Source organism: Phalaenopsis equestris, unplaced genomic scaffold (assembly GCF_001263595.1).
Source record: "Phalaenopsis equestris unplaced genomic scaffold, ASM126359v1 Scaffold000881, whole genome shotgun sequence".
Classification (NCBI taxonomy): Eukaryota; Viridiplantae; Streptophyta; class Magnoliopsida; order Asparagales; family Orchidaceae; genus Phalaenopsis; species Phalaenopsis equestris.
Genome location: NW_018165321.1, coordinates 135,685 through 149,157, shown reverse-complemented (window position 1 = coordinate 149,157; position 13,473 = coordinate 135,685). Strand labels below are relative to the sequence as shown.

Here is a 13,473-nt window from a genome sequence, read left to right as displayed (position 1 = left end):
AAGCAAAATAATGCAAAAAAATATTAGGTATATTCAAACCTGCATAAATAAAAAAAATGCAAAAAAATGTAAGGTATATTCAGGTAGTATAAATGGAATTATTATAGTAATATTTAGATATTATTCTGGTATTATTTCGAGTGTATTATTTAAGTATTATTCTGATATTATTTCAGTATTATTTTGATATTATTTCAGCTGTAGAAATGAAATTTAAGTTTTATTCAATCTTCAGGTATTACTTAGGTAATATTTTGGTAATATTAGGTAGTGTTAAGTAGTGTTAGTTTGGTCTTATTTAGGTAATATTCAGGTGATATTGTTGCCCAATAACAACGTGAGTTAAAATACTACTCAAATATTACTCAAATACTACTCAAATACTACTAAAATATTACCCAAAAACAGTCACTTTGAACTAAATACCTGAGTGATTTTTTACTCATATACTACTAAAATATTATTCCAATATTAGGTAGTGTTAGTTTGGTCATATTTAGGTAATATTCAGGTGATATTGTTACTCAATGACAGTGTGAATTAAAATACTACTTAAATATTAATCAAATACTACTAAAATGCTACTAAAATATTACCCAAAAACAATCACTCTGAAATAAATACTTGAGTGATTTGTTACTCATATACTACTAAAATTTACTCCAATATTATATGGATGAATTTCTACACTCTGTTAACAATTTTTTCACTGAAAATACCAAAATAAAATTTACTTGGATGAACCCTCTCGAATTTCCTTCTTCTTATGCTCTTTTGCTTCTTTTTTCATGGGTTTATCAGCCTCCATTGTCGATTCCTCTTCATTCTCCATTATCAACGGCTCTTCTGTCTCCATTCTCACAGGGCTATTTTTGGTTTTCGTCTGTCTGGGCTCGTATTCCATCTTCCAATGGAGAAAGCATGATTTTCCTTCGACCGATGAACAACAAAAACCCTAAACGATTGTCGAACGAATGAAGGTGTTGTGCGGGCTCGGGCGACATTTAGCTTTCTGATGATCTGACCTTTTTTCTGAGGCGCGCGATTTAATTTTCTGTTGCTTTAAGCTGGGCTCGGGCCGGGTCACGCAGTAAGAAAACAGGCTCAGGCGACATTTAGCTTTCTGATGATCTGACTTCTTTTCTAGGCGCGCGATTTAATTTTCCGTTGCTTTGAACTGGGCTCGGGCCGGGTCACGCAGTAAGAAAACAGGAATTTCATTTTTTTTAATTGTGGGCCCACATTTCCACGTGTAAAATTTTTATTGGACACCGCACGCACAGAATAAGCACTCCCAAGCAGGGCTTATACTCTCCCATGATTTATTTTAACTTGATATGACATAACCACACAAATTTAAACAAGAAAAGCATACAACTGACACAATTAAAAAGAAAAACATTAGATAAATCACAACACACTTTTTAACACATTATTCTTACAATTGTTGCATTCATTTCATGAAAGAATTAAAAAAATTACATATATATCATTCAAAATTTCTTATTTATAAAACTAATAGTTGTTGCATTCATTTCACGAAAGAATTAAAAAAAATTACATATATATCATTCAAAATTTCTTATTTATAAAACTAATATAGAATTTTCTTAAACTATTGTATGTCATCAAGAAATTTAAATGATCAAGCACGTTTCTCAATGCATTATGGATAAGAATTTTTCAATATTTAAATTCAAAATCATTCAAGCTATAATTTCACTAAAGTTACAATTAAACTAAGCATCTCGATAATACGAGCCTAATGACAACCATTAATTCCTATTCCAAATAAGCTCAGATCAAACACTTGAAATGTAACTAAGAGCTTAGGAGCTTTAATTGTAAATTTAAATAATATCTAAATTTGACTTGCTTATATTCAAATAACAAGTGGCTTGATGGGAGGAATCCGAGCCTAGGATTTCTTAATTATGATGTCGTTAAGACACTTGATTGTTGAAAGTATAACCTATGATGAAAGAAATCGATTAATATTATCAGATGGATTGTTTTAAGATTATGATTAGTTTAACAAAATTTCTCTTCAAAATCTATAAATAGGTCTTTATTTTTCACATAAAGGAGAGGAGAATATAAGAGTGAGCTGACGACTAAGACATAACTAATGAAAGCAAATACAAAAGTTTGACCATCAATCATTGTCAATAACAACAAACAATTGTTGCAGTCAGCTACAGTTGTTGTAGCAATCAAATATAATTATTTTAGTCAACTACAATGGCTATAGCCAACCAACTAATATATAACTATGATTCTTAATTTTATAATACAATCTTTTCAAATTCAAAAGAAGAGTCAACATCTGCACTTTCAATTTTTAAGTTAATTATTTTGATTGAACTAGACCCCGTAACTTTTTCTCTTTTCTTTAAAAGATTTTTGACTAAGAAAAAAAAATTGAATCTCTTACATTTCTAACTATGAACAAAAAAATCACAGTGAGCAAAGTCTTAAAATTTTTCTACTACTGAAAATTTTCTAGCACATAATAATAGAATTTTATGGCACGCAACAATTATAAAACTCATTAATTTATGTGTCTTGAATAATTTTTTTAAAAATTGACAACAATAGAAAATAAGGATTAGATTTTTCTTGTGAATCCTGATATTTGGATATATATTTAAAAATAAAGACGGGCAAATATTAAAAAAAAAACAAAAATTTCAGCGTTATGCATCTAATTGCTAAAAAATATGTTGGAAGCAAAAAATTTTTGCCAAAGAAATACAAAAGGGCAAGTTACAAACATAGCATTCAAACTTTACATTTGTTGAAATATCACTCGTCTATCACAATGTGCAATCATCTTTCCCAATGCTTAAAAAGTACAAGAAAATTCTAATCCGTATCTTTTTCATTTCGTTAAATTTTCTATATTTTGATTGTATCATACTCAAATACACGAGTTCAATATTTCATTCTGAACGCCTAAATGTAAGTCTTAACAATAAAAATGTTTTCTTTGATCCAAGCATAAATCGCCTAAAAAGCTTTGAATGCCATAACTTATTGAAAGAAAAAATTGATTCATAATTTCCTAATTAAAAAATTTAATATATACCGAAATTAAGGATTTCTTTTCAGGTGAGTCCAATAAAAATTAGGCATGATTCCTCGTATAATATACCCATCTCAAAACAAATTTACACACACAGATATATATATATATAGCAAAAAATTTCAATCCCATAACAACTTTCACCGAACCCAAACAATAATTATAATACTAATAAACGACGCACATAAGACCGAATCAAAAAATTCAGTTTAGTTCATCCCAAAACATAAATTCCATTAATCCCCCACACGCCTACCTCGGCGACATGGTTGAGTTGCTACAGTTCGCCTGCGAATGGGCGCGGCTCTGAACCACCGACGACGACGTCAGCGCTGAAGAAGTGAGCTCGTCGTAGAGAAAACCTCTCTTCATGGCGTTATACACAGTGTGGAGCCCTTCTTCGACAAATTCCAGAACAGCTTGAGGCATCGGCGGCTCATTTATCTCCACCGATCCTTCCAACATTCTCACCACCTCTCCCATCGATGGCCTCACCATTGCCTCATCCTGAATGCACCAGAAGGCAGCCTGCAGAGCTCTTACCACCTCTTCTTGCTCTATGTGGTCTTTTAGTCGCTTGTCTGCTGCTCTCATCGCCGTCCCATTTGTCATTTCCTGAAGAAATTTTTAAGCAGATTTTGTTTGAAGAAAGTTGGAATAAAATTGATGTTTCAAGATTTTAACTTCCACTAGAAATTCTAAAGTTAGGCTCTGTTTAGGGTTTTTTCTTTATGTTTTTATTAAATAAAATATTTATTTAGGAAAATTTACATGCATTTACATGTCTAACACCAAACTTTTAGCTCTTACATAAGTATATATATTATTTTATTTTTCTTAAAATTAAAATAATAATATCTTTGATGTGATATAAAAAAATTTTAATACTATAAATGTAAATCCTTGTTTATTTAAAACTTTTTATTTATTTCTTTCGTTATAATTTTTAAGATTGTAAAAAATAATTTTGAATTAAAAAAGATAATTTTGAATCAGGGCATGATGCCTCTGCCGCCGTCACTATCAATCCACCATTCCCGCCATCAACCTCATGATATGTTGCCATGGCCCCTTACACTCACAAAACTGTTTATTTGATATTCAATGCAAATCAAAGCACTATATTTTATTTCATTTATTAGGACGCACATGTTCGAAGCACATTATAATTTGTACTATAATTATCACTAAAGCTAAATTTCCTAAAAAATAAATAAATAAAATAAGAGGTTCAAAAGATAGAAGAAATAAAGATAGTAATGAGCACTTTCTCAATCATATCTATCCCTTCCTCTCTAAATTGGCATGCACCAAAACTCAAATAAATGATTTGGAATATCTACTTTTGTTTCAGATCAGTGAAAATAGATGATAAAATTGCATGACATATTCGATTAGTCTTTATCTCCTTTGTTTGATTTTTTATTCCATTAAGTGATTTTACCCAAAAAAAAAAAAAAAAGATATTTCAATAATAAATATAAGGCTATTGCACAAGAAAAAAACATTTCATATAGGAATACATAAAGTTATTTTTTCAAAATGCCTAATAGATGCACCAATACTTGGCATATCTTACATAAACAAAACCCAACTTTGTTCTACTTCTAATTAAAATGATTTATTTATATATTAAATCTTTTGTTGTTTAATAAATATTTCATTTTTAGGCGAAAGCGTTTATTTCTGATGAACCATTAATATGAAGAACATGAATCAGATGGGAGAAGTCATGCCTCGTTAGGAATTTGTTTTAAAGAAAATATTCATCAGCAGCAACAATATGCGTCAACTAATTAGGTGCTAATAAAGGAGACATGTCAGCGGATCAATTGATGACAATAAATAAATAAAACTTGGCTTGAATTTCAACATATGAATTTTGAAAATTTTTTTATTGTTCAATACAAACCTTCAAATACGTCTACAAAACATGTATGTATAATTCATTCCTTAAATGTTGCCTTTTTAACATATATATATATATATATATATATATATATATATATTGGGATACTACGTAAGTATACATATGGTTATAAGAGCAACGCAGCAATCCTCTTTGAGAAAATTGTCAGTCTACTCTTATAAATTAACAAATTTGTAGCATTATTTCTAAGTAATATATTCGTAATTTTGGCTCTTTAAAAAAAAAGTAGACATAAAGCTTAATTTTTTGCATTTGCATTCATTCTAACCAATTCCTATCTATTTACATAACAAACATCTAAACTCTAAATTTTAAATTTATACAACTCAAATCTTTAATATCATATTGAAAATATCATCATTTTAATTTTAAAAAAATAAAAATATAAATTTTCATGCATAAATAAGACTGTATGGGTGTAAAAACTAAATTATAGGTGTTAAATAAATAAATAAATAGGAATTGCGTGTTGTTTAGGTAATATTCCTTTTTTTTTTGTTTGTTCCGTGTCTTACACTTAGTTTGGTCAATCAAACTAAGTAAGCCATATCTCCACTAATCCACGTCAGCAGTAAATAAAACAATAAAATATATGTAATTTTATTTGCAAAATTTTTCGAGATGTGAAGCATTGCTTAATATGAAAAAGCTATTATGTGCAAGTTATGTATTACAAATCAATATAAAATAGAACACTTCCTCTCAGTTATGAAAAGAAATTATTGGATGCTTATAGTATAGAATTATATGTATGGTTCCTTGAGAATCTAAAGGTTCTTGTATGTTTCAGCTAATTCAATAGAAAGCTATGTACTCATCGTCTTATTAGAATTTCCCTCTCTCACACACATAAAAGCCTTTTAAAGTGATTTATATACCTCTCTCTCTCTCTCTCTCTCACACACACATAAAAGCCTTTTAAAGTGATTTATATACATGCCACACAATTTTTATTCCTAATTTTTAATATTTATATTAAAACATATAAAGTTAAGATCACATAAAAATGATAATAACAAAATAAATTTGAGGCATTTACATACATACCACCCAATGCCTATATATTTACATATCAACAGCCTAAATTATGATTTTTTTTTTATATTTATGTCATCCAAATCTTTCATATCACATCAAAATTACCATCATGTTAAGTTTTAGAGTAAAATATAACTTTTCATCCATGTGTAAGGATATATATGGGCAAGAAATAAAATTTTTATCTTAAATTTGTAAATATATAAAAATTGAGTGGTATGTATGTAAATCTTCTTATATTGTTTGATTTAATTAAGTCACTAAAACCGTTATTTTTGTGTGTAAATATTCCTAAAATAAATTAGATCATTGGTATAAATGTAATTTGATTTGGACTTGAAAACAGAAGTACCTTGAATGCAAAGCTAGGGTAGAAAAACTCTTCCGCATCAAGCGACATATCCAGATTCCTCCTACCTCCAATAATCTCCAGTAGCAGCACTCCATAGCTATAAACATCAGCCTTCACTGTGATGGGCCGATTGCTCACCCACTCCGGCGCTAAGTATCCTCTCGTACCTCTGACCATGGTGATCACGTGAGAATGCTCTCTACTCATCAGCTTTGCCAGCCCGAAATCCGAAACTTTGGGGCAGAAATTCTCGTCCAAGAGTATGTTCTCAGGCTTGATGTCGCAGTGAATGATTCTGTTCTTGCACTGTTCGTGGAAGTAGGCTATTCCCTGAGCGATGGAGATTGAGATTTGAAAGCGGGTTTTCCATTCCAGGACTCTATTCGGATGGTTGGTTGAAGGAAATATCCATTTGTCTAATGAGCCGTTGCTCATGTACTCGTATACGAGGAGCCTGCTCAGCAGAATTGTAGGTGAAGGTGGAAGACGATGGGTGTTATGATCAGTAGAAGAAGCAAAGAGAAGACTCAATATGGGAGAGAAGATATGAAAATTCACTAAATGAGAACCTAGATCTTTTCAAGGAACATGTACATAGCAACCACTTAATTCCATTCCCATCAATACTTTTTAACTTCTTACATACATGTCACTTTACCTATACATGAAAATATGTATTTCATATTTTTTTATTCAAGTGATATAAAAATTTTGCGTGGTATAAATATAAAAAATAGTGTTTAGGTGTTGGATATATAAATACATATGAATTGGGTGGAATGCATGTAAATTGCCAGATTATTGTTCATCTTACCGGTGAGATCTCTCAGAGCAGAATCCACAAAGATTGACTAAGTTCATGTGATGCATGGCGCCTATGGTACTTACTTCCGTTACAAACTCTCTTTCACCATGAGGCAGCATCCTTTCAAGCTTCTTCACCGCTACCAGCCTCCCATCCCTAAGAGTTCCCTTGTACACACTCCCAAACCCCCCTGTAGATAGAGAAAACATGAAAATTAATTTTATTTTTTAATGAGTTTATGTAATTAAAAATTTACATGAGACTCCACAAATCACTCCAATCTAAAGTTCTGTTTAAGGGGCTTTTCGTCGGCAGCATTAGTAGGGTAGGTTGTCGCAATTCCAAACCTTTTTTAGTGTATTTGATGGTGAAATAAAAGAAATAGCAAGTAACGTTTTTAGAGATTTAAAATACCCAGAAATTTATGATTCCTCCCAATCGAAAATCACTCAATTCGAGGGATTTTTGAATCCGTGTTGTGGCTGCGCGTGATTGCTAATGGCCAACACCGTTCATAGCCACTGACACTGCCCACAACTGCCCGCCACCATTGGCCACTCTCGTCATAGCCGTCTCTCATCTCAGCCACCCGTCATCGTTATCACTGCCCGCTCGCTCCCATTCTCGTCAGCATAACAAAGCATTTGAAGCAATAACAAATGCAAAAAGAATATTTCAATGCATGCATCTATCTAATTTGCATCAAAACAGGTAATCCATGTAATATAAAATGTATAACTCCTCATTTCTAAATTACATCTATTTAAAAACATCTAAAAAAACAATCCCTTCATCACTTTCGTTTTATTTTGATGAGAAAATAATAATGGAACATGAAGCAATAAAGCTATGAGTTCTGATTTTCTTTGTCATGCAGTTTAGTGCAATTACCAGTCTTGTCTCACAGGTCTCTGAGAATAAATCATAATGCTCTCGGATCCTTCCAGTATTTTAACAAATGGTATAATATCAAAACTTTAGAAATTTTATCATATAATTTTTTTTTTCCAAATTATTCAATTTCAAGCCAATTCACATATGAAAAATTGCATTAAATAAAAGGGGCATTTACTTACAAACGACCCAATCCCTATGTTTTTACACATCTAACACCTAAACTTTATTTTTTACATTTATAGCGCCGAAATCTATCATATCACATCAGAAATACAACTAATTTGTCTTAAAAAATGTAAAATATAACTTTGGGAGATTTACATACCTAGCACATTAGGTATTTACACATCTCACACCAAAACTCTATGTTTGCATACATAGCACTTTTGTTTTTTAAACAGTACATAAAAGGGTGCCTTTCACTTCAAAAAAATGAAGAGGGTGTTACTTTTTATGTGATTAAAAATTTAAATGTTATGTGTGCAAATATGATAGTTTAGGTGTCAGATGTGTAATTACGTAATAATTGTGTGCTTTGTAAACAAATGCCCCTAAAGTCTTTCTGGCATAGGTAAGATTGCATGATGTTTAGGCGTAAGATATGTTAAATCATAGGGATTGAGTTGTATATATGTAAATATTCCAAAATAAAATAGATAAAAGAAAGATGAAGAAAAGAATCATAACCATTACCTGTTCCCAACAATCGCGAGAAATTATTAGTAGCCATCTGGAGATCATGGAAGGAGAAATACACAAGAGCTCCAGGCAGGCTTAGAGAACTGGAGATTAATCTCTCCTGCAGTTTCTTCCTCCTCCTGATGCTAAAACCCAGTAACATGACCAGCAGCAGTATGAGAGCAAAGAAACAAAACAACAACGGAATAATAATCTCATAATTATGGCTTGATGAACTTGTGGACCCTTCCTTTGATCTCCCACCTCCCTGTCCTGATTCACCTATTGTTTGATTTTCTCCAATCTTCATGTAAAGTGTGGAACTTGGATCCTGAAAACAGAGTCTGAATTTGTCTCAAAGAACAAAGATTTCTTGAAAATAAAACTTATCTATCGCTCTCATGAAGTTCAAATGGAAATAATGGAGCTAAATATTTCTCGAAGTGACATTGACGACGAACGATCCAATCATATATTTGAACGTAGCACATAATTCATAAGTATTTAAATATCCAACACCTAAATTTTCATATTTGTGCACAAAGCTTAAATATTTAATATCACGTCAAAATAGCATTATTATCATGACCTTTTAAAAGTGAAATGCACCTTTGAATGTATAGATTTAAAGCACCTAAATGCTATGTAAATATGAAAGTATAGGTGTGAGATGTTTTTTTTACTATTTAATTATTTAATTAGATGTGAGATGTGTAAATACATAAGAATTATGTGTTATGTGAATTATTTTTATATTTTATAAACGCCTATAAATTTCAATTTGTATATTATAAGGGTGTATGTTTGTGCATTGAAATTGAATTGATTCCTTTCTCAAATCAAACTAAAATAAAAAGCGGCATTTATATACATAGCATGCAATTGTTATGTATTTACATATTTCGCACCAAACTTTTATTTACATAAAAAATAATTAGATTAGGTGAAATACATATTTTCATTTATAGATTTAAAGTATCAAAATGTTATGAATATAAATATGAAATTTTAGGTGTGAAATATGTAAAAAAACATAAGAATTGTGAGCCATGTATGTAAATTTCCCTTGAAAAAAAAAATATAAGCTGAGCCCAAAAGAAATCGACATCTGATCAAACATTCTTATAATTATCCATAATCAACTCAAGATCAAATCATATGACTTTGAATGAACCCAGAACTAGGATCAAACTTGATCAAATTGTTCAGAGCCCTACCTGCAAACCCCCAAATAACAAACTACTGAGAGTCCAGCAGTAAGCCTCCTCATCCACAATCCCATAAACTGAAGCAACACAGTCACAGTCCAATAGACAACGATCCCCGCACTCAGAACTCGTCGACAAACCACTATAATTTGCTATCGTTGAAGATCCAGAGAAGTAGTAATTGGTCTGCGAAACCATCTCCATCTTCCTCTTCGCATTACAATCCCCTGAATGCGGCTGTAACTCCGGTAAATTCTTACAGCTCGCTCCAGAGTTATTACTTCCATTCAAAATACATATATTACTGCCACAAATTCCAGCAACCTGGCACGGATTTGACACCGCCGACCACAGACTCACCCATGTGTTGCTGCTGTTCCACTGATAAAGATGCAAATTTCCGTCCATTCCAATCGAGATTCGTCGGAGTGCCGATGAACTACTTGAATCGTTCTTGTGCACATATACCGCACCAGCTGCTGATTTTCCATACATGATGGCGAAATTACCGAAATTATCGAGCATGGCGACAACTTCTCCGGTGGCGTTGGAGATCTGAGGGCTGGACCAGTAGGAGTAATTCGTCTCGGATTCGGGTACTGGAATGTAATCTAATGCGAGGCTTAGTGATGTGTGCTGCTGAAGCATTTTGAGAGAGTAGTAGCCTAAAAGAGACTTCTTCGATGTAAGCTCAAGGGAAGCAGTGAGAGGCTGGTTTGGAAGGAGAGTGTCGGATGGATGCTTGAAGCTCTCCCATGCCGTTTGATTATCATTGATGCAGAGAAGAAAGTTGCCGGAATCGGACAGAATGGCGAATTCGATGCCTAGATTGCTTGTGTTTGAGCTCCAGATTAACTTGTTTCGGTCTAAAAGCTGCAGGTTTCCAGTTTGATCAAGCTTTACTATTGCTTCTCTCCCTACTAGAGTTTCTCTGCAATTCTTTTCATGTAAGTTTTCAGTCCAAAGAGGAAAATTACAAAGCTCATATTTGGCAATATGATGAAATGATAAAAATTTGAGAAAAAAAATAAGGCAAACTTATCATGATTGGAACAAAAAGGACTAATCTTTATTCTGATGTCATGAAAATCATAACTAGTAAATATAAAACATATGTAAGAATAATTTTTTAGTACCTGTTAGGAGACCATACTATGGTTTGATCACCTGGAAGACCAGCATACCATATTGCGAGAAGAAAATTATCATCCGAACTCAAGGAAGCAAAACCGAAAGCAAAGGCTTCATTATCAGATATCCATGACTGGTTTGAACTTACTGAAAGTCCAGAACCTAAGGGTATTTTTTCTGCTAAAGTTGCAGAGAAATGGAGAAGAGCTAGAATAAAGAAGACTTGGCTGAAGACGGAAGAAGCCATTTCTGCCAAGTAGGCATAAGGAAAAGCATGGAGGCTGATCTGTTATTTTGAGAATATAAGCTATGAAATAGATTGGTGAATGATTGGAGAGAGAGAGAGGTGGGAGAGAGTGAAGGAGAAGCTTACAAGTGTGCTTTAGTAGGTAAGCTACCATGGACAATAAGTCAAACATTTAGAAATCCTATTGTTGGTCGGCTGAGGATCAAGTTGGTAAGATGGTGCCAACTCAACATATGAGCAAACTAAGAAAAGTCAAGGTATTAGTTAATTTGTTGAAAGCGTGGTTAAAAATAAAAAAAACATAACAATGTTGAATAAATTTTTGGAAGATTTACATGCATACCCGTCAATTCCTATGCATTTACATATCTAACACCTAAACTTGAATTTTCTACATACATACCACCCTAGCAGTAATTCATTTTTTTCAAAGTTAAATTTGTAGTATTTTTTGTCTTATGAAAGATTATGTTGATATAAATGTAAAAAACTAAAATTTAGGTGTTTGATATCTAAATTCATAGGAATTGAGTGGTATGTATGTAATGCCTCATTTTTAAATAGACAATACATGATTGAATAGATGGCATTTGCCTGAAGAACTGTACATGGGTTTTAGGAGATATAAGAATAATCAAATAGGCGATATGACACATCATCCATAATTAAATAATGAAAATATGACACATCATCATAATTAAATAATGAAAGCTCACAAGGGAACAAGGGAACTTAAAATAGACCAAAAAAATTATAAAAATTATTTCATGAAAATTATGCAATATTTGAATAAATATTAAGCGGCCACTGTTATATATACGTCATGTTAGAATGCTATAAGAGAGATAAAAAGAAACTGAAGAAAGAGAGTGTGTGAAAAGAGATTCACTCAGTTCTTCTCATTTTCTATACCATATTTCTATTGTTACTTCTGGGGTAACTACTACTGAATATTTTTCCAATGAGCTAGATGTCACACACCCTGCATGCTAATAAAGTGACTCCTATGTGCTTTTGATTATAGTGGTAAAATTCTATATAAAAAAAAAGTAGACTGTAAAACTCCACAAAATAAATTCAAAAGAAAAATTATATTGACATTTTATTTCAGAGTGTTGATACTAGAATGGTTTACTTGAATAAATTTTAATAGAAAGACAAGTTGCATCATATAAAAATTAAGACATACCAACATAATTTGTTCGTCCAAAAAACTAATCGCTTTCCAACAATTTATTTGCTTGTATTCTCAGCAGCATAATTATGCCTAAAATATTGTTACCAACGAATTATCGCAAGATTGTATAAACTTTTGGCATCGATTATGCTAGAAATTTACTCAACATCAACAAATTTTATCCATTGAAATAATGCTGACAAATATGATTAAGTGATCATACAGATTCAAACCCCTCATATCGGCCTTGAAACCCTCCGTCCCACTCGCCTCTCAGTCTCTTTCAAGTTCTTTACTGCAGTCAAAGACTTCATCAATCATCACTTTTTCTTTGATCGTCTTGTCATTCAATTCATTGTCCCTTCAACTCTTTTACATAGTCATTTTTGAATTATTAACAAATTGAGAATACTTGAGGTTGGGTACAAATTGTATGGATTCAAATAAGTAATTTTCTCATAAATGGTGAAGTAATCTCGATCTGTAGAATGGGTAAACTATTCAAACAACCCACTTCACTTTAACCTACCTATTTAACATATGCCAGCTAAAAAACCCTAATATAATGCATTTACCACTACCATCCCAACCTTTCTACTGGCATCCCCTCGACCCCAATAAATCTAGTGTTGTCAAATAAAGCTGACTATTTGAGAACAACTGGTATTCGGCTCGTTAATTAGCTTATGTTCGACACACTTGTTAAGCCGAAACGAGTTGAACACTAACAAATTTTTTAAGCTCAAATATAAATTGGCCGATACGAACAAATGTTTATTCCATTGTGTTTGGCTCGAATTGGCCCGAAATATTTAAATAGGCACACACACACACACACACACACACACACACACACACACACACACACACACACACACACACACACACACACACACACACACACACACACACACACACACACACA

The 13,473-nt window shown here is 32.2% G+C and overlaps 1 protein-coding gene across 1 annotated transcript; it reads right to left on the bottom strand.

Moving 5' to 3' along the window:
- Window positions 1-3,188: 3,188 nt before the first annotated feature.
- On the bottom strand, window positions 3,189-11,403 carry LOC110032166 (G-type lectin S-receptor-like serine/threonine-protein kinase At5g24080). The gene is made up of 6 exons (XM_020735701.1): window positions 11,130-11,403; window positions 10,003-10,924; window positions 8,801-9,116; window positions 7,220-7,400; window positions 6,406-6,859; window positions 3,189-3,700 (listed from the first exon to the last, which is right to left on the bottom strand). The coding sequence occupies exons 1-6, from the start codon at window positions 11,369-11,371 to the stop codon at window positions 3,338-3,340; spliced, it is 2,478 nt and encodes an 825-aa protein (XP_020591360.1). The 5' UTR covers window positions 11,372-11,403; the 3' UTR covers window positions 3,189-3,337.
- Window positions 11,404-13,473: the final 2,070 nt, after the last annotated feature.

Bases quoted from the DNA above. Each gene is read 5' to 3' on its own strand.
- LOC110032166 (XM_020735701.1), bottom strand. From the start codon at position 11,371: ATGGCTTCTTCCGTCTTCAGCCAAGTCTTCTTTATTCTAGCTCTTCTC. The intron at 7,401-8,800 runs GTAATGGTTATG...CTCTATCTACAG, and splicing joins CTCGCGATTGTTGGGAACAG to GGGGGTTTGGGAGTGTGTAC. The intron at 6,860-7,219 runs GTAAGATGAACA...TCTGCTGAGCAG, and splicing joins TGCTCTGAGAGATCTCACCG to GCTCCTCGTATACGAGTACA.